Source organism: Meleagris gallopavo, chromosome 6, assembly GCF_905368555.1.
Source record: "Meleagris gallopavo chromosome 6, MGAL_WU_HG_1.1, whole genome shotgun sequence".
In the NCBI taxonomy this organism is placed as follows: Eukaryota; Metazoa; Chordata; class Aves; order Galliformes; family Phasianidae; genus Meleagris; species Meleagris gallopavo.
This window is the reverse complement of record NC_139409.1, coordinates 41,234,057-41,256,190: the sequence shown is the minus strand read 5'-3', so window position 1 is coordinate 41,256,190 and position 22,134 is coordinate 41,234,057. Positions and strand designations below refer to the sequence as shown.

The 22,134-nt window shown below is 42.6% G+C and overlaps 1 protein-coding gene across 1 annotated transcript in view; it reads right to left on the bottom strand.

Annotated features, from left to right (window-relative positions):
- Window positions 1–11,181: 11,181 nt before the first annotated feature.
- Window positions 11,182–22,134, bottom strand: part of NEK11 (NIMA related kinase 11) — a 112,908-nt gene continuing 101,955 nt past the window's right edge. The window contains exons 16-17 of the mRNA XM_085226454.1: window positions 11,590–11,762; window positions 11,182–11,241 (exon numbers count right to left, since the gene is read on the bottom strand). Of these exons, the coding sequence (XP_085082580.1) occupies window positions 11,219–11,241; window positions 11,590–11,762 (196 nt within the window). The 3' untranslated portion in view covers window positions 11,182–11,218. The remainder of the gene's footprint in view (window positions 11,242–11,589; window positions 11,763–22,134) is intronic.

The following is a 22,134-nucleotide window of genomic DNA, read 5'->3' as shown; positions in this document are numbered from 1 at the left end:
TGGAAAGGACATAGTGAAAACTCTAAATGTTATTGGGTCATGGAGAAAGGATGGGGTTGGTGTTGATGCAGACACAGCACATAAAGAGCTTGGGTGCTTCTAAATACACTTGTGCCCTCTTTTTTCTCTTTTCATGAACAGCGTTCAACCCCAGTATTGTATAGCCAGCTGGGGAAGTGTGGAGGAAGAAGAGCTATAAAGAGCCCTTTCCAACAGCCCTGTTCCAGGAATCCTCCCACTCAGGTCACAAGCTGAGAGAAACTTACTTTTCTGAAGAGGGTCAACTGAGGGGCACAAACCCATCCCAGCATGAAGGGCTGTCCTTAAGTAGCCTTGTTGCGTAGGGCTGTGCCTAAAGAGCCGTATTAACCCATAAGAATTTTCTGAAGATAACAGTATTAGTATTTTCATGCGTTTCTTAACCAAGTAATAGATTTTCATAGAGAGGATGTTCTTTTGCAGACTATTAAGCTTTCCCTCCCATGTACTTAAAAGACACTGTTTTTTCATTAAATGTGATTTATTTATTTTTTTCCCAAGGGCTTGAAATCAATATTTGTTTCTGGAAGTTTTTAACTCCACCTGGTTAGTTTTCCTCCACATCTTTTTTCATTATGACTGCCTTTAAAAACTCTGATCATTATATGTCTCTTTTATGCTCTTGGCTTTTATTAGTGTGACCAATAATGGAATTGGATCCAACCACAGTGACTCTGCTTTCACAGTCAGCCATATCAGTCAGTGGATGCCTTCCCCTCCCACAGAGAAAAGCTAATTATTGGTCTAAATTTACTGCAACAAATAAAAAAAAATTTATCTTACAGCCATTGATGCCTTTCTCTCAGTAAAGTCAGTAAAAACTCTTTCTCATGCCTTGGGCCTCTGGTTTGGACCATAAAAAAGAAAGGAGATTGTTAGAAAAAAATAAGTATTTTTGTGTTCTTATACTAACAGACTTGCTGGATATGATCTTTGGTGGTTACAAAACTAGTTCCAAGAATATCAGTTGAAAATGAATGCCAGTCCCCAAATTCACAGGACTGTGGTTGTTTGTCTCTATTTTATTTTTATTTTTTCTACGTTGCATTATACTGTGTTTATCAAGACAAGGCTTTTTTCACCTTAGAGTGCAATCACACTCCCACTTTAACTCTGCCAGGATCAGCAGCACTTCTTGTGGAAGTGACCCAGCTGCACAGACAGCCCCATAAAGATAGAAAGAGGCTGCAGGAAGAAAAAGTGACAGAGAAGGATGTTGTCCCCACCTGGTTGTTGTCCCCAGACAGCAGGGCAGCCAGCTGGTTGCACTCAGCCATATAATGTGGAAGAGTGATTTTGACCAGCTGATGATAACTATGGAGAAACAAAGCCCTCTTATTCCCCATATCTTTGTGCCTGTATTTGGTCTAGGATATCTGCATAATGATACAAGTCTGGTTGGTTTCATCATGCTCAAGGTTCAGTTGTATTCTGGCTTAATAAAGAAGCTCAATTCTCATCAAAAGGGGTAAAGCTATTCCAGCAGCATGTCCCAAAGACCCCAAACCATATGGAATAAATGAAGGCAAATTGGGGCAGAAATCTGCTGTGACTGCTAGGGCTGTAAGCCTGGGCAGCACTATTGGCAGCTCTGCTGTAGCCAGGCTTGGCCCAGGCAAGGCCAGGGAGATGCGTCTAGCATGAGCCCTTGTACTTATCAGGCAGGTGAGAGCATGGAGCCTGTACAAAATAACAGCGGGTTGGCATCACTCCCCAGCCTGGGACAGGGTGTTAACAAAAACAGAGACATTACAGGAAGAGCTCAAAAGTTTCCTGGGGAGTGCTGAGATTTAACCAATCCTTTCTAGGCAATCCTTTTCAGGAAACCCAGCTGGGAAGCTCACCTGCCTTATCTGGGCCATTGTGATAAGACAATGAACCACATTAGAGTGCCTCCCACCGTGGGCTGTGCTCAGTGGGGTCCTCTGTGAGCCCATTGATGTGCTGGGGAATCAAAGGGTGAGACACAAAGAATAAGCACAAGTCATGCATATGAATGTGCACAAGCATAGACAGTAACCTTTCCTCTTCTGATTGCCGGAGCAATAAGTGCTTGTGATATCAATACTTGATGAGAAAGAACCATGCACAATTTCCAAATCCTGCTTCAGAATTGCAGGTGGAGGAAGAGTTAATTACTTTAGCTGACATTAGTTTAAGTAAGTACAAAGCTCATAAACTCAAGTTTTAGGAAGTTACAGAAGCTGCAGTGAGCAAACAGCAGGATAAGCAATTACATCCGCAAAGTAGTTTCCAGGTATAAAACATACAATACATGAATTAGTTGCTTGGCCACTCTTCGTGCATATTCTGCTTCATTTAAAATAGCATAGAGATGAATATGTGTGTGTTTATATGTATACCTATGCATAAACATACATTTATGTCTACTTGTTTTATACACTTTACATACATGTGTATATAAGGACTGTTCCAAAAGTAATGCCCTCAATTTTATGATGTTGGCCTATGACATTAGAGGCAGATGTTGGTGGTATGGCAGTAGAGTTGAACCGTTTTTCCAGTATCCCATTACATTTTCTTGCCATGTGTATGGGAACTGCTAAATCATGGCCTGAACTTCTGATTGACCACCTGAGGTGTGCAATGAGTCAGCCCTGTGAGCACAGGTGAAGACAATTTTCCTGTGCTATCGGAAGGGGTGGAGCCTAGCTCCACCTCTCCTACACCCCATTTAAGAGCTGACTAGCAGTGGAGCAGGATTTCTTTTGGAGATTGCTCCTCTTGGAGTCTTCTTAGCGACCCAGGATAAGGGTAAGCATTCTATCCATTCTTCTTTAGAGTGATAATCTGTTTAGCCTAACTTCACTGTATATTTCTTAACTGTAACATCTGTACATTCGTTGATTATACACCATGTGGCAGATGGCAGCAGAGGGACAGTCTGACAAAAATGGTTTCTGACATGGGAGAGCATCTGAAGCAAAGCAAAGGTGTGTCATTGAATTCCTCTATGTGGAAAACAGCGTCCCCATTGACATTCAACAATGCTTGCTGAAGGTTTATGGAGACCAACAGGTAGATGTATGTGAGCATAGTGAGGCAGTGGGTGGTACAGCAGCAATGATGATGACAGTGGTTGGCCCCAACCGGTGCAGATTTTGGCGAGTGCAACATGCAGGTTCTTGTTCATTGCTGGCATAAATGCATAGCTAATGGTGGTGACTGTGTTGAAAAATAGGGTTTTGTAGCTGAAAACTTGCTCTATCAACTAGTTTTATTGTGCTCTCTGTATTTGTTGTAGTTTCCGTGGAAATAAATAGGCATCACTTTCGGAGTGACCTACAATAACGTTTATACACATATATCTAGATACTTTCACATATGCAAAAGTGATAGGCTGCTTTAACATTGAAAGCTGTTTTTAGCTGAGTAAATAAGAAGAGGAAATATTTCTAGAGTCTGAGCTTCTGCTAGCTGTTAATATCTAGCCAAAAATAAGAGGGGTTTGTGTGTGAGTTTTGAGACTAGATTAATTAACGTCATATTTCAACTTCCAAATGATGCCTGATTTAGGTTAATTTTTGCATTCCTCTATGTTCCAGGTGATACAGCAAGGTAAAGCTTTCAGGTGTTTTCAGCAGAGAGAGCAAAGCCTGGAGCACTTTGTGCAGCTCTGATTGCCATGTTAAAGATGCAGTTCAGAGGATGCAGATGCAAACAGGCCAAGAGGACAGGCAGAGGGATAGGGGGTGTGCCACTGAGGAGAAGAAAGGCTCTTTTACTAAGGAGGCTTGTTTTTGATGCCAGAAGGTGGGAAAATAAACACCATGAGATAAAAACGGTTTTAAGAGGGACAGAGATAAAGGTTACCCTGAAGCAGGTTTGAGCAATAAAGACTGAAGTAATTATTGAATTTCACACAGAATTTTGTCAGCCTATAAAGCTGGCCCAGATATGTGTCATGACTACCAGGCCTGTGCAGTCTCCTCACAGCCTGCTGTCCCAGCTACTCTCCTCTATTTGTGCTATATTCTGATGGGGATTTAGCATTTGAACACATTTAAAAAGCTGAGAGGGAGATGGCAGCATACAGAGAAGAAATCAAACTGCAGAGCCTGGCACTCATGAGGCTCTCCTGGGAATGAAAGCATCCTGAGATCATGTCAGCTCCGACTGACTGCATGGATGTGCATTATTTATCCAACCAAAGAGGATGTTTCCTTCTACAGCAGTGAGCTACATCTGCAGCCTCTGCATGGGAAGATCATGCTTGTTTAAAATGAGGCAATTGATTTGTTTAAATATGTCTGGACAAGGATCAAAAGTGCACATTGTGGGGAGGCCTCCCAGCTCTGACCTCCCAGAGAGGCCAAGGAGCTGAAAACACACGGGCAGTACTGCTCCTCGGGGTAGCACACCCAGCCACTGCCCCATGTCAGCCCCCGTTCAAACTGAGGAGCAGTGCCAGGATCTGCCCTGGTGGTTATCACAGCTGGAAACTGCTACCAGGCGCACACACAGGTGCTGAGTTTATATTAGAAATCATATTCTGCAATTAGCAGATCCTCTGGGATCCTTTTAGAAAGAATTTCAAAAATAAAATAAACACCTACCAATGAGGTGTTTTCCAATAAAATATTCAGCTAACAGCATTGTTCTTGAGTCATGTGCTGTGAAGAAGCAGATACAGAGCGAATACTTAGAGCAGCAAAGATGCAAGGCTCACTGTATTGTGCTATTGTATAGTTAAAGGATCTTAATGCTTGGGGAGGAAAGAGAGTGAGAACTTGAAGCAACAGTGATAAAACATTAAAGCTTTGAGAGACAGTGTTGTAGGCAGCAGTTTTTATAGTCATTGCTATCAGAAGATTGACTGCCAGCTCAGAAATAAAGGCCTGGTTGGCTGTGATGAAATGCTTGGTAACTCTCTGTCAGTTTTAGCTGAGGAAATTAGCAAATGACTCATGGGCTGCAAGCTGCAGGGAGCCTCATCCATCATCTTCAGAGCAGCCACCACTTTATGCACTCTGCTGTTGCTTAACTGAAGGACAATGTGAAATAAAATGCAAAAGGTCATAAATAAAATGTTTCAGGAACATGGAAGCTTAACTCAAACAGACACAACTAAGGGTGAGGTGTTTGGCTGTTGTTGTTGTTCTTGTGTTGTGTTCTTTTGTTTTGATTTTATGGTGGATGCTCAGAGGGGATTTCCTGAAAGCCTGGTCCCTGCCCTGAGCAGGAGTCAGGCAGGTGACATCAAACAGGACAGACCTCCAGGGAGCTCAAGGTTTGTCTCTCCTTTCAGATCAGTAAGAATTTGGTATGTGGCTAATTTAAATGGCTCTGTAGAAACAGTGGGAATTTTCTCCAATCTTTAGTGGAAAATATGAAGCCTGAACAACCCAACCAAGGCCTTCTTAATCGTGGAGTTCCATCAATGACCTGGTGCATTTCAGAAGAAAAGTGACCTATTGCTTTTGTTAAGATGCCAATCTCTATGCTTACTCAGAATAATATGGGGGTTGTCCTGGAGTGGAGGAAGACAAGGGGGGGATAAATAAGACACTAAAATAAAGAATTTTATTGGAAGGAAAAAAAAATGCATATAACTAGACTATAACAAGCAGTATTCCAGTGCCTCATGATGATTCAAGGCTAGGATGGCAGGGGCCATGGGCAGCCCGATGTAGTGGGCAAAAGCCCTACCCACGATAAGGGTACCAGCACTGTTGTAACTCCATTGACAAAACAGGGTGTAGGTGGACTGGTGATTCAAACCTTGAGTTTATTTATAAAAACAAATGAATGATAAAATGTTTTCCCTGGCAAAGTAACTACTGCAAATTCAATCTCTGAAATTGGACTCTGTGTACAGGAAACATATCAGCCACACGGAGCAAAGGCCCTTTTGAACCCTCATCCCCTATAAATCCAGAACAAGCCGCTGAGTTGAGCCTTATTCACTTTCTTAAAAAATAAGATTGGTATGAAATTGAAGGTATTTTCTACTAAAGAATTTTCCAAGAAATGGAAGCATGCAAGAAGTCAAGTAAATGTAATCTCGAGCAGCGTGGCAGAAAATCAGGCACTCCCACGTTGAATGGCAGAGTAGTCCAGCAATATTAAAAAGTGCAGTTGAAAAGAACTTTTCAATTAAATTCCCTCAAGGGAAAGAGCCAAAATGTGCTTTAAATTATCACCTTTCTTTACAAACCACCAATAATTATTCTGTTTCACACAGAGACTGATACACCTGGAGATGGGATAAAAAAAAAACCACTAAACAGCAATCAGAAAATGTGCTGAAGATAACTCCTTTGAAAGCAGACTACTTGACTATTTTTTCTGCTGTAAAGGATGGAAATGTTGTGTTGTCTTTTAAAGTGACTGCTAAATTACCAAGAAAATGGCTGCATGTCTGTGCTTTAGCTTTATAAGTGACCTAGATCTATATATTTTTTAATATTCTCTTTTATGTATTTCTTGTGTATATTCTTAAGTTAAAGTCATACTTCTCAATAAGAAGTTCATAGATCTCTGGTGGGGAAGGGAAAATGATTTTTTTTTTATTATAGTTATATATGATTATGGGAAAAACTGTTTCCTCTTGTTTGTCACAGATAATACCCTTCCTACCCTTTCCAGAGAGCACTGTTCTTACAGCAAATCCCCCAAACCAGAGGTAAAGATGAAAGTGTATTAGTAGTGGAGGTGACGCTCAAATGTTGCATGAACCCTATTGATCCAGGATATCTTTAATGTGCTCTTTCAATTCTCCACCCAGAACACAATCCAGAATTATTTGACAAAGCCTCAATGATTTTCCTCTGTTCTCAGAGGCAGGGAGAAAATCAGCTATGGAGTGGATGGTAGGAGGTCAAGGTTGCCTCGTTGCAGAGAGCATTGGGTGCTCCTACACTGATGCCTTGCCTGGTTCTCAGCACATGGGAGGAAAGGAGAGGCCCAGAGAAGTGGGGTTCAGCCCCCAGGGGAGCAAGTGGGGATTTGCTTAACATGGAGAACAGTCTGAGACTGGTTAATGGTACAAGATTGGCAAGACAATGTCAGGAGAAACAGTCCTCCCAGTGAGGTCAGACTCTCTTTTGGAGATTCCTAAGGTACCACCCTGAGGTGAGCAAAGAGGGGAAAAGCCACAGGCATAGGTAGGGCAAAAAGGTGACGGGGAGAGAGTAGCAGCACAGCCCTATTCAGAAGGACTGGAAGCACCTTCAGTGGAGGTATTTCCAGCAGCATAACACAAGGAATCTGGGCAATATTGCATCCCAAGGCCAAACTGGCTCTTGGATAGCTGCAAGCACATTTTGCTTAGCCAAGATTATGTCTCATTCCTGGCCAGATGCTTTCTTGGATATTTCAATGCCTTGCTCAAGCAGTAGGCAGGGTATAAGGGTGGGAATATAGGAACATGGGTAGGTGAGGTGCAGCCTATGGCACAGCTGTGGGCACTTGGCTGGGCTGTGCTCCCCTGTGACAGGCACCATTTCTTGTGAGCAGCAGGGTTGTTGCCTCATGGTTTTTCAGAGGCAGAATACAAGTCTTTGATTGTAAGAGTGGGCAGAGCAGCTGCCAACTTTAAAAAGGTGTTTGGAAATGGCTATAAGTAAGTGCAGAGTGGTGAATGAGAACAAAGTATGCTCTGGAGACTTTTGCAAGGAGTGAAGAATCTGCAGCCCACAGGGGTGGGAAATGAACAGTTTCTGAGTGGTGGGGCATAGAGCAGCCCCGGCAGAGGTACAAGCCTCCTTAACCTCTCTGTACTGCCCCTGGTTCCTCCTGCTGCTCAGAGACTTGTCCTTAAAGGCACTACTGCTGGGTATCACCTCGTTCTGAGTGAGACAAGTCACTCTGCAGTTGTGACAGAGCTTCTATGACTGCCAGAAATTCAGAGCAGGTACCCTAAGTCCACAAAATGCTAATTCCCAAAAGATTAATTAAACCAAGCAGAATGGCTGGATGAAATGTAACAGATGACTGCTGCAATTTACTCTGGCATCACAGTTAGCATTAGATTGCTCTCTGGTGCAGGGAAGCTCCTCAGATGACTTATTTTGGTATTTACTCTCTTGGGAGCTCCTGTATATATCAGTCATCTTGTTCATGCTAGCCTTTGTGTGATGAAAGTCAGTGCAACCCAATTCAATCACGTGGGGGAAAAATGCCATGCTGCTCTACAGCCCATCTGAACAGACACTCATGAACACTGACTGTTAAAGTACAAGTCTGAAGTCAGTTTTCTAATCATAGAATCATGGAATGGTTTGGGTTGGAAGGGATGCTTAAGATCATCTGATTCCAACCCCTCTGCTATAGGCAGAGATACATCCCTCTAGATCAGGTTGCTCAAAGCCCCATCCAGCCTGGCCTTGAAATCTGAATCTAATCTAAATGTAATATGTAAATAGTAGGTGTTACTTCACTCCTAAGTAAATCTGGAGGGAGAAGATTGAACTACAGTACTGTGGGCTTGGAAAAGAGTGGGTTTTGCAGTTGGTGGCAGGACACGCAAAGGAAGATCATGTATGGCTAGTTATTCCCAATGTGAATCTCTCAGGAAGCACGGATGGAGAGCCCCACATCTTCTTCACCCTCCTGGGGTCCCAGGAAAGTTTGGGTCCCAGGGTTCTATGAAAGAAGAACTGAGTGAAGCTAGCTGCAGGCTTTTGCTGGTGAGACCCTTGCTCCTGGTCCTGGCAAGAGGGACATTGTGTGCACATGCATGCTGCTTCCCAAGCTGACTCACCCAGCCTGTGGGACAGATGGAGCTGGCAAAGCTCATCTACCCACGCTCTGCTGTTGTCTGCACAGCAAGGAGATGGAGAACATAACTTCCCAGGTCCATGGCGTCTCCCACGGGTAGCCCTGAGCTCCCTATGGGAACTGTTGCCTCCAGATGAATAGCTATTGTTGTTGTCCCCAGGAGGCACCTGCTGCATAATAGCATTCAAGAAACTCTTCCAATTACTGCCTTTTATAGAAATATGAGGAATAATTACATAACAGCTGCATGCAATTATTACATCAGATGATATGACCTTTTCAAAACTGAGAAGGAATATAATGTTATAGGTAGAACAAGAAAAAAAGTTTTTTCTTTGAATGTGAAAAATAAAATCTTGGAGTTCAAAACAAAACCTTTTTTTTTTTTTTTTTGAAGGATTTCTTTTTAAAACAACGGTAATGGTGGTTTTTTCAACTGCATCGCATGCTACGGTCTCTGGACATCTGGAAAAAATTGAATGAAAGCAAATCACACAATAAGTAATTCTATGCATCACAAAAAACAGTGCAGGCTTCATAAGAGGTAAAGCCCTCTTTTCTCTAAGGCTGAGTTTAGCTTTCAGCCTGGAACATCCACTGGTGTTTTTTTGTACCTACCCACCGTTTGCTTGAAATAACTGGAAGAAACTTCCTCTCTCAAACTTCAGCCTGTCAAATACAATTAAAATTGAGTTATTTGTGGGCACCCAGACAGCACTTTTGCATTCAGACTGGGTGCTTAGGCCAACACACAGTGTAGTTTCCCAAGTAAAATTGTTAAAAAATGCTCTACCACTGGGTAATTGTGTAAATAAATAATATATAATGCATGTATTGAAAATAAGAGCTGTAGAGAATATATGTTTTTTCTCTTCCTCCTTAGTCACAAAAAAAACTTTTATATGTTTTATGGGCTTCCTTCTTCATCAACGATTTTTCCCTTTGCAGAAGATGATCTCTGTAATTTTGATGCATCCTTTCTCCTTCTCTGCCCTTCATCTCCATACAACTGGTTCGTCCTGAGTTGGCCCAGGTGTGCAGAGCAGGGATGATTGTCATCAGGTCAGGGAAATGAATGGCTGGAGCATGGGAGAAGGGTAAGAGCAGAGCTTTACTCAGTACCCATGGAAGACTAGGCTTGGGCTCCTACTCTGAATTTGCCCTGGACCAAAGGAAAGCCTTTTCCAGGATTATGCAGCCTAACAGCCCAGAAAGGGCAGCACAGGTTCTGAAGTCCTCAACTCCTGTTGCCTTTGATATCACCTCCATGTATGTGGATGAAATGACTTTTAACAGAGAGTAGTTCTTGCTTTGCTATTAATGCAAAAATTATGAAAATATTCAAGACCCATGCTTTGCTTCTGAACCTGGCCTATATCCTTCAGAGCAATGCAGAGACAGACCAGACCTCTCCAGGAACCCATGAAGCTCTTTCCTTGGACTGCAAAAGACATCTGACCACAGCACGAGACACCATGACAGCACGCCAGCCCATCTTGCTAATCTCCCTCCATTCAGCATAGCTAGACAGAGACATGAATATAAATGCAGGCTGCATGGGAATGTGGTCTGAGAGAGCAGGTCCAAGCTGTCAAAACTGTAAACTCTTTATATCCTGGTACATTCACTGGTTTGTTCTGCTCACCATAAAGGGCCCAATAAATAGCCTTCATGCTATGTTCTTAACAGCATATTTTCTTGCTTTAATCTGCTCTGTGATATCATATCCTTTGGATTACAAGCAAATCTTGTTCTGAAATAAAACTGGAATTACGCAACCTTATGTAGGGAGGAGCATGGACAGGGGCAGATATGGAATAGCATATAGACTTCACAAAATATTAAAAAATGGAACTATTCCGTGTATTTTTCCTAGAAGAAAAAGGTAACGTTAGGTTCCTAAATGGCCTCATAAAGACCAAATGCACACCTCATCCAATTCATATGAATATATCTTCCAATGGATGTGATCTGAGGTAGCTTATTAGCCAAGTGAATTCAGCTCCTATTTTCTGAAAGCTCTAATAAGTTAATAAATAATGCATTCTTTATTTTTAGATCTATCCGTTAACGCTCTACAGAGCTCAAATGGCATATGGATGCCCAGGACTACAAAACATTCAGAAGTCATTTTCCTCTGCTTTTTTATAATCCCTTTTCCTCCTGCTGAGAACATTTCCATCCTTGTGATTGCTTTTATTTGGTCCCATCCTCTTGCATGAAAGCAGATACCACAAATAATATCTGAGGAGGCTGAAGGACCAGCGATGTGAAAATTGTTTCAGTACTAATTCTGCTTTCTAATTATAGGCACATTTTTTCTTGAATACAAGGACAAGAACACACAAGGTGAATGGTGCTGATGCTTCTGTCCTTTGCAACAGCTTCTGCAGTGCATACCTGGGACTGTTGGGAGGACGCTTCATTTACAGGTATTTTACCTACAAGCCATTCCACCTGCTGAGGAAAGAAATAGACATTTGTATCTGTTTATGTGTGCTTACATGCATTTAAAGAAGAGAAAGAGAGATACACAGATATGCATTACAAAATGAGCTCTTTTTAATTGGGTCGAATTGACATCTGTCTATTCAGAAGAGAAGTTTGTTGTGTGCAAGGGGCACGATGTTTATTCTCATTGTTCTGTCACATGTTCATCATGTTCCAGCCCCCAGTGGAGTCTTTCTGAACTTGTTCTTAGAGTCAGGTCTCATCATTGGCTGGGCTTGTATTTCAGTACGTACAGGAATGATGTCAGTGATGTCATTTGCTACTGTTCTTTGATTTATTGGTTTATTGATACTATACCTGCTGATATGAGATCTTTCAGGCATCTGTTCCTGTCTGCTGAATGCTTCTTCTGATTCTCAGTTTTCCTTGCTGGGATACAAGATACATGTTGATAACATCTCCTTTGTATGCCATGGATCTGATTAATGGAGCAGTCTCTGCATTTTGATGTGGACAAGAAATAAATCCACCTAGGGAAAAAAAGGAACACAAATGAGAGCTCATAATGCAACACTGCTGACAAAATGCCAGCACTATTCCCTAGCATGCGTGCGTATGAATCATAAGTAGAATCAAAGGGTTGTCTTGTCACTTTCCATAGGCTTGTAGCAATCATTTTTGAAACCTGAACATCATTTTAAAGGAAACTTGTCTTACCATTTTCCGTCAAGAAACTTTGCAAAATCTATTTTGTCCGTAACACACACACAGAAGATTATAACTCAGTAAAAGCAGAGAGGGAGGTTGTCTTGGTAGCCGTGTAGCATTTGAATGGGTATCTCTCTGACAACTGGATCCCGATTTCCTGTGACTTTCAAGTGATTTCCTATAGCTCTCCTTTAACTTTCTCCACTTTAATGTTTAAAATAGAGATACTGATCTAGGATCTGAAGAAAACACTGTGGGCCACAAGATGTGCATCTTTTCCCACTAATCCAGTTGATTTCATAAAAAGACAGTACTTCTCTACTCATTTTCATTATTGTTTTCTGTCAGTATTCACTCACTTGTGAAAATTAATGCTGAGACTTCTTAACAGCTATCAAATCTGTTTGAAACTGAGACACACACAACCAAGTCATCCAGGGGGACAGACTAAACACAACTACAGCAAGATACCACAAGTCCTTCTTTAGAAGCCAAATTACACAGCATTTAAATCTGAGACAGAAGCTCTCAGAGCTTTCTGACCAAACAGATTTAGCATTAGAGAAAAAGAGTGGTTCCAGCTACAATACTTCAAAAATGTTTATGCAATGAGCTGGCTCTCAGTGTATGTAATCTTGGCTCCCTCAAGTGGCTGGTCCCAGAGACCGGACAGCTTTCCTTGTGTTTCAGATCTCTTAGAAGTGTTAAAGGTCTCTGTTTCAGGGATCACAGCTCCAAACTACTAAGATGTAATGTGCTTTTCTGTGCAGCCATAGTCTGTCAGAAACTGGTACACAGTAAATAAGATCCGTGCAGCTCTAAGGTCTCAGGTAAGGTAAGTGAGAGAGGAGTGAAAGAACTGGGACTGCCTTTATTTTTCACATCCTTTTTTCTTTTTCTTGCTGTTCTCTGGAGGATTTCCTTGCCATTAGTACTTTCCTCTAAATTCAGTGACAGATCCTAATGGATTTGCTGCGGTAGTCTTCATTAGCTTTTCTAGCTGAGGTCTGCTCTAAAAACAGCTGGCTTGGAACCCATGGGACCCCTGCAGCTTCCTGGAGTTCAGCAAAGATGAATGCAAAATCTTGTACTTGGGACAGCCCTGGGACTGGGGCTGACTGCGGTGGAGAAGCAGCTGAATGTGGGACATTGCTGCAGCCTTACAATATTTAGAGCAATGGGCACAGGCTGCAACTGGGACAATTTTTGATAGAATAGATTAGGAAAAAAAATCAGCATTGGAAAGTTCAAGTCCTGGAGTCTCCATTCCTTGAGATTCTCCAAAATTGGCTGGATGAGGCTTTGAGCAACCAGCTCTGGTTGGGGATTATTCCCACTGTGGGATTGGATGATCCCAAGCTCCTCTCTGACCTCTGTTATTGAATGAATCATAAAATCATGGAATCGTAGAATGGATTGGGTTGGAAGGGACCTTTAAGATCACCTAGTTCTAACCCCCCTGCTATAGGCAGGGACACCTCCCTCTAGACCAGGCAGCTCAAAGCCCTATCCAGCCTGGCCTTGAACACTTCCTGGGAGGGGGCATCACAGCCTCTCTGGGCAACCTGTTCCAGTGTCTCACCACCTCACAGTAAAGAATTTCTTCATGATATCTAGTCTAAATCTACCCTCTTCCAGTTTAAAGCCATTTCTCCTCATCCTTTGCTACCTGCCCTTATAAAAAGTCCCTCCCCAGCTTTCTTGTAGATCCCCTTCTGATACTACAAGGCCACTATAATGTCTCCAATTCTATGGGCCAAGAAAAAAAGGGTCTAGATTTATCTCTTGTCTACTGCAGGAATGCTCCAAAAATTCATGCAGACCCTGATGCAAACCCTGAAACCCAGCCATCCCGCAGCTATCTCAGCTTTGCTCTTGCCATCCCTTCTCCTCTCTGCCATGCAGTATGTCAAGGTTTACCGAGTGCTTTTGCCAGATTCTGACCAAAATACACCAAATACTGAGGCCACAAATCTGTACCACAGGTGGCTCATTTTTACATTCAGCTTCTGTTAACCCTGTGGAGCTTGGTGTGCACTGACCCCCTCAGCACTAATCCAGCTTTGCTGTGCTGCCCACATTGCACAAAAGACTCCTCCAGCACCTGGCAGCATCAACTCTGCAGGAGCTGCTACAGCCTCCCTTTGTTGCAAGAGATTGCAGTGCGAGAAGATGGAGACACACCAACAGGCAGGTTCTTTGAGTTTCCAGTACCTACACCTCTTGCAAGGCAAATCTTTGAGTTTATCTCCTTCAAAAGGAAAGCTTTTGCAAGTCACCTTTAATTTATTAGGTCTTTCTTCACAGAGAAGCCTCATTCTACAGCCTATTGTCAGACACAATTTATCTTCTCTGCTTTAACACTTTTTTATGTCCTTACAGGCAGACGATTTCCAGATTTCTTGAAGGACATCTAACGATTGGTATTTAATGTTCACCAGTACAGTATGTGCTGCTTCAGTCTCATGAAGCAGGGATATAACTTCACCTGTTCAGACTGGAGATCAGCTGGAGAGCAACAAGAATGGGAATTTAAAACCAAGGGGGAAATTTTATTATAAATGCAGAACCTAAAACCTAAATTGCAATTTTCATTTAGTAAAGTAAGACCTCCAGAGTATTTGCTGATTGGTCATTCAAAGCTGACTGACAAGTGTATGACTCCCCAGTACCTCTTGAAGTGAAGGCTTCCCACTTCATTTATGCATCAAAAAGCACAGTTGATGCTGCAACAGGTGCTGAACAAACTTGTGAATTTTCTCTTCCCTCTTTTTTTTAGTTTTCCTTTCTGGATGTGAGAACTGGGTGTGGAAGTATGTGTTCTTCTTGAATCGATGTGGGTTTTTTCCTTCATTGGTTCAAATCTTTGTTCAAATGAGGAGAGAGCTTTTAAAGCAAATCTCCTCTTCATTTCACTTCTCACACACGTTGCTTTGCAACACATCATGACTACCAAGTGCACAAACCAGATTTTCTTCCAATTAAACTAAACTGGGAGATGTGAGACATCCATACCTCATTGTTCCAATCTCTACTGGCCACTGACAGGTCTGGACTGGAATCTCTTAAAGGGAAGTATCTTAATTCGTGAATATCATGGAATGTGGATGCATGGATAGTCTGGGTTTGGACCTACATTTGCTCTACAGATCTATCCCTACTGGACTGCATAACCAGATCATGTAGACACAGCTTTTTCTGCACAAATGTTCTGCCTTTGTCTCCTTGTGCACAGGAACAGTTTGGATCTTACTCAGACAGTAAACATGAAAGATCACACATAATTATTTATCTCTCAACTCTCAGGATACACATATGCTGACAGCCCAGTAAGCTTAGAAATGAAGATATATAGAGGTCACGCACTTGGAAAAATAATAGAAGTCAGAACTCATAAATGATATTTTCAGATATAAATTTAAGCTCTTTTAATGCTAATAATATTGGCATGAGGTTAGCCAGTCTGCTCCTCATTCTAGCCATCACTTCAGTAACCTTTGTTAAGTTAAAAAACATACTTCTGCTCCTCCAGGTGTGAGACAATTTCTCCAGATGAGCACTTCTGTCTCTATGGAAAGACCACAGACAGACCTTAATGTTCCCAGCAACTTTGACCTAAATAAGAATTTAACATACATTGTAGAGAGGAAACTACCATGGATATTCTCTGCAAACTCTTTCCTGGATGAGGCACCTTCCCTGAAAGGCATCCTGAGAGTATAGTGCTGAACATTGTCACGCAGGACCTGCAATAAAGCTGAACTACAGTTATAACACAGCATAATATTACTTTTGTATTTGTCATGAGGTTAGATTCTTTTCAAGACATTTCTTGCCCCCATATATATCACTGTGGGGAGAACAAAGCAAAGATAAAAGATGGGTCCCAATGATGGGCAAGGGACAGCACCAGTTGCCTCTCTCAAATAATTCTTACAAGTCTTTGTGTGATAATATACCTCTGTATGTGTCTGTTTTAAATGCCATCTCAGTCATTTATTTCTTCTTTTTTATTACAAGCTCCCTATTTCAACATGAAAGGGTAGTTTACTTCTCCTGCTCATTCCTTCTTCCTATTGCTGAGACAGAAGGACTGCTGGTTATTAAATATTCTTCCTAATGCAGCTGGGCAGCCCATGTGTGCTCTGTATTGGTGGGCCGAGAGGAATTTTTATTGTCTAATAAGTAGTCAATAAAGATGCTAAGAAAAGTTACTCCAGAAATTATTCCAATACATAAAACCAACATGAATGTCAGTGATGCCATCCAGTCCAAACAAAGCAAGTGAACAGCAGTGGCTTTGGACAGTGGATGCAGAGCATACATTGAGCAAGTCGTAACACGTATGAGAGCAATGCCTCCATTTTTCACCCTGGAGACTCAGTCGAAGCTGATTTCTGAAATCATTTATCTGCCTTTAGCTTGAATGGACTCCTCAATACACATCTATAGGACTTAGGGCAGTTGCTGACAGCAGAAAAGGAGAGCTGCGATCATGAAAATGTGCACATCATAGGGAAGGAGAGAGAAGGGCTGGCAGCACTGGAGGTAATGCTGGAGGGGAGGTCAGACCTCCTTCAGGTGAAAGTTGCACCCTCCAGCAAATTTGGGTCCCCACTCTCTCCTGTCCCTTTCAAGAGACAGGGCAAAGGAAAAGGAGTGAGCTCAGAAGTCAGAAGCCCTCGTAGGAATGGGATGGAGAGAAGATGCCCCAAGGTCATCCCATAATGCTGAACAACTAAGAAATACCCTGTGGTCTGAGTTATTCCCACTGCCTTTCATTGTAACAAGAACATCAATATTTTGAATGAAAAGCAGAAGGAAAAATATAGTGGATCTTTGCATAGTACCAAGACAAATTTTTCTTCCATCATCTAAAGGTGTGTTTTTCTTTCCTGTGGAATTTCAGGGGACAGCATAGCCTGACCTGGGCCTGACAGATGTTATGAGGTACATCTCATTAAAATGCACACTGAGTACCATTAAACAACATCAAAGTTAATTAATATCAATGCAGCACCTGGGATTTTAGGCAAACTGTAGCTCCAGCTGAGGAGCGTGCCCCGAAGTCTCTGTGCACATCCATCAACTGGTGTTGGAAGAAAGAAACGTTGCTCTGCTGAAAAAGAAACACTGTTTACCATTCCTGTGCCCTACAGCATTGGTAGACGAAGGCAGAGGGATCACAAATACCCTCCTTCAACTATTACCAATTCTCAACAAAAGATGAACCAAGGAAAAATGAACAGTTTTTAGTGTATCAACACAAGTGTCCAGTGAGGCTACCCTCAAGGACTGAGAAAGGAAGAAATGTTCTTCAACAAAAATTAATCAGTGCATTTTTAGGAAAAGGGGGTCAAGGTTGACATGCACGTAAGGAGCCATGTGAAGGCAGAACTAGCCAAGCTTTTAGGTGGAGAAGAAGAGATAAATGTACTTTATTAAGTTGCTGCTAAAACTGGAGCAGATGAGATAAGCCTTGAAGAAGATACTCATTTAAGATTGATGTGGAGTAAGTGTGGAGAAAGAGCTCTCCCAGTTGTCATTCATAGACACTCCCCAGTGTTTTCTAATAAAAATAATCTGTTAAAATCAGACTCTGTAGACAGCTTGTCTTTGGCTGCTAGTGCCATTTCTCATCATTGTTTCATATAGCAAATGCTTTTGGAATAAGAGAGCTACTAAAGAAGAGAAAATTTTGATATGGATCCTTAAGTTACTCTTATTTATACTGGCAAAGCACTTTATACAGTTTTAAAAAATCATGTTTAAAAACAATACAAAAGATCAGGGAAGGTCCCCTTGTTTTAAAAAATTACAAGTACTAGGCTAGAACTAAAGTTCTAGAACTTAAGCTGATGACAGATTTTCCTTCTTTGTCCAGGTTTGCAGTGTCATACAGTTGCAGAGTGCCACAGCCCTATGCTAGGTGGTACTACAGAAGTGCTGGTGATAAGGAAATGCTGTAAGACCTCAGGATAAACCAATAACCAAGAACTGCAAAACACCATGGAACACTCATACTGCCATGCATCTAAAATGCTCTCCTACACAACTGCTACATGGTTGGTTATCAAAAGCAGGAGATTGCTTGGAGGGAAAAAAAAACCTCTTTCCCCATTTCATCATCTCGAAATTTTTTCACTATATTTCTTCAGCAAGCAAAAGCTCAGTGACACTGGATTCTCAAACTAGAGCTGAAGTGAGTCTGCAAAACCTTCAAGAATCCATTGTGTCCATTGCTTGTGAGTGCCATAAACTGGTTCTTGTTATTTGTCCATTAAGTTTGGGAAATGGATGGCAGAGTGTCTGTTCAGTAGTGATAACACTGTGCCAGGACAAGCCCCAGCTTCTCCATTGTGGCCAGGCCTGGAGGAGCAGTTAATGCTTATTGTTCTGAGATGACATTTGAAATTTCAAGCTGGCTTCATGATTAAGCCATGAAAGTCATCTTTAACTCTTCTGCATTAGTCATGATTTTGAAACTTTTAACATGCAAAGAACATCCCCCTGCCTCACATAGCCTTGATGTGCTTATCCACAGAGTTCCTCTGCAAAAAGATTTTCAACCATAGAGCTGTGTGACTCCACCACCTCCCCTGGCATCCTATGCCAATGCCTCATGACTCGGAAGAAATTCTTCCTCTGGTGCAGCATGAGGCCATTCCCTCTCATTCTACTGCTGTCACTTTGGAGCACAGGCCAACCCCCACCTCGCCACAGCCTCCTTTCAGGCAGTTGTAGAGAGCAATCAGGCCTCTCCTGAACCTTCCTCTTCTCCAGAATGAACAATCCCAAACTTAACAAATCCTTTGGGCTTCCTGTTGGAGAGAGAGAGAGCCTGTGTGAGTTAGCCAGCCAAAATCCATTTCTACAGTTTTCTAAGTGACTAGCAGTCTTATATCCAAGTGACCAGACCATGGACATTTGGGTATCTGCATTGAAATACGCACATCCCCAGTTTGCAGCTCAGTCTCTTCAGGACTCACTTCATCTCAGCTTGTCGTGAACACAACTTTCAAACAGCCCATGAGATGTTTGTAAGGTGCCTCACCACGGTGTGCGGATGAAAAGGAGCTATATAAATGCAAATTGAATGTATTCATTTATTCTATACTGAAGGTTGTACTGAAGGCCAGGTAAATTACACCCACGGCATCTGCCTGTCTGCTCTTAATGTCACCCACTTCAGCAACTGTAAGTTTCCATATAATTTGTTAAGCACAATTTTCTTTTGTTTGCCACTGCAGACCATTATTAATCAAATTAAACTTCTCAACGCAGTTTCCCCCGGCTGGGTCCACTAGCTACTGAAGGCTAGAGCCTGGTTCATTGCCACTGGTGTCACTGCCTGAGCTTGCCATGAGACAGCAGTGGGTGAGAGATATCTGTCCGTCCAGCATAGTCTCACTTTGCCTGGCTCAGTGCTGAGATACTTAAAGTATCTAAATGTAAGAAAGTAAGGGACAGATTATTTAGCAGGGTCAGTTGTGATAGGACAGGGGAAGTAGTGATCTCAAGCCAAAAGAGGGGAGATGCAGACTGAATGCAAGGAAGAAGTTTCTTATGATAAGGATAGTGATGCACTGGCAGAGGCTGCCCAGAGAGGTGGTGGATGCGCCATCCTTGGAGACATTCGAGGATAGGCTGGATAGGGCTCTGAGCACCTGATGGAGCTGTAGATGTCCCTGATCAATGCAGAAGAGTTGGATTGGACGGCCTTTGAAGGTCTCTTCCAATTCAAACGATTCTTTGATTTTTTGAGATCCTCACGACCCCGGGCTGAGTTCTGGCCCTGAGACATTCACCAGCAGCAAGAGAAAGCCCTTCACTACTCGCTGTGACACTACCTGGAGCCCACTCACTATTTCTTTTTCACCCCCACAAGTGTCTGCCTGTCACTGGCATTGCTCTCATTATTGCTCTCTGAGGGCTGGAAGAAAAGTATATTTATATTTCCTGAAACGCTCCATATTCCTGTCATTGCCATTTCCCTGTGACCGCCTTTGACCTCTGCAGTCACTTTTTGTACCAACTCTATTGCAAACACTTTTTCTTCTTTACTGCTGTTTCCTGTTCAATTTTGCCTTCATTTTTCCATCTCTATTTTTTACATTGCTTTCCTGCTTTGCTCTTTTGTGCCCTCCCACACATATCCCCGTCTGCAGCGATGACCCAGGGACCCTTTCAGGTATCGTTTCCTGCCCTCTCTGACATCCCTGCCATAAGTCTTGTTGCAAGCTGCAATGCTGCTAGATCCTGAACACAGGAAGATGAAAGTCAGTCACAAGTGAGACTCAGTGCTTGAAAGGAAGCTTTGCTTGTGTAACTTCAGAGAGCTCAGCTATTCTGCTACTGGTTTATGGGCAGCTGGCCTCCTGCAGAGACAGCGTGCCTAGAGAAAAACAAAGCTTGTAGCTCCTAGCATGGCTGCATTGGTGTTTTGGTACTCCAAGTTCATGAGATGGGAAAAAGCAGTTTCATTGAGGCACTCATGAGATTGGTTTTCCCAGCTCAAATTATGCAGGGAAACCTGAAGTCCTAGAGAAACAAAGGCTGGTTTCTATCACCCTAATGTGTGTGCGCTGGCTCCAGGCTTAGCCCTGAAATCTGTGGGATAGTTTGTGCTCGTGTAGACCTCTGATATTCTTTTAGGACACGTGTGTAGGTAGCTTCCGACTCATGAAACATATTGAACAACTTCTTGAATTTGCCTGTAGAGTCAGTAAAAGCCAGAACTTAAGCTGCCAGAAAGCAGAAGAAACTCAGTGAAGGCAGTGGGCTTGCACTGATTGGCTTTGGCAAAGCTTACAATCCACAAGAAGAACCCAGTTGATTTGATTCCAGAGACAGAAAGAAATAATATCTGGAAAGGAGACAGAAATGCTACTGTTGCTAACTAGGATGTCCTTATCAGCGTGATCCTTGAGTCATCAATCCTTGTTTACTGCAGTAAGATTGATGTGGTTCAAAACGGCACTTTGTTTTCATCATCTTATTTTCCTTTTAAAATCTTCCTTTCTTTTCCCTAGCAGGTGTTGTTTAACTGGCAGTGTGCTGGAAGAGACTGGAATGAGGTTTTGTTCTATCAGCTGATGAGTTCCTGGCAGATAAAAAAGGATGAATGCTGCTCCCGCAAAGGTCTATTCAAACCCTTACAAGAGGCACCCAATGGTCAACCTGCCCTTCTAGGAGGGCTTTGGTGAAGCAGCCTAAGAAAGGTAGATCCAGAGTAAACTGAACAGTAAAACTTTAGCAAAGGCTGTAACTTAGCCAGAGCTCAAAGCTGATGTGGTGTGAGGAGGATGGTGAGACAAGCTATTTCTGTCCCCTGAAAACAAACTAACTGCTTTAGGTTTCAGTTTGGTTTTGTAGTCAGTTCACGTCTGATTGATGTTATGGGAAATAGCTGGGGAGGAGGGGAAAGTAGCTGAGGAACACAAGGAATTTGTCAAATAGTTCTTTGGAAAATGGTAAACGGCTGCAACAAGCCAAATGGAGTTAATAGATCCACCTCTCTCTGGTTTAGGAGGGGATTCTCATGCTCCCAGCCATGTGCACAGGTCAGACACATAACACAGACATGGCTAGGTCAGATACCTTCAGCTTTCCCCACCAGCTCCAGCATTGCCTGGTGTCCCATCCTGGCAAAACCAGCAGTGATGACAAACCTCCTTTTCCAAAACTCATTTGGAAGAAACATGGAGAAGGGCCCTGCCGATATCTACTTCAGTAGAGAGCAAGGGTGAGGTGGACTAGCAGATAGGTTCAGACACATTCACTTTGCAGGTATCAGGGTGCTCATGGACAGGCCATGTAGAGCACGTAGCGAGGCAAGAAGCAGCTAAAACAACCAAATTGCATAGCTCAGTTGCATGTCTGGCAACTCAACAGAATTGATCTTAATTTCTTCATTTATGTTAGTGCAAGAAAACGGAGCACGCAATCATCTGCACTCATATATGGGAACTGCTGAGTCACGGCCTGAAACACTGATTGATCACCTGAGGCAAGCACTGAGTCAGACCTGGGAGCACAGGTGAAGGCGATTCAGCTGTGTGACCAGAAGGGGTGGAGCCTGGCTGCCCCTCTCCTAGACCCCATTTAAGGGCTGACTGCCACAGGGGAAGGGTTTCTTTCTGGAGATCTCTCTTTCTCTTTGGAGTTTTTTTCTGCAGACCCAGGTGAGCATTT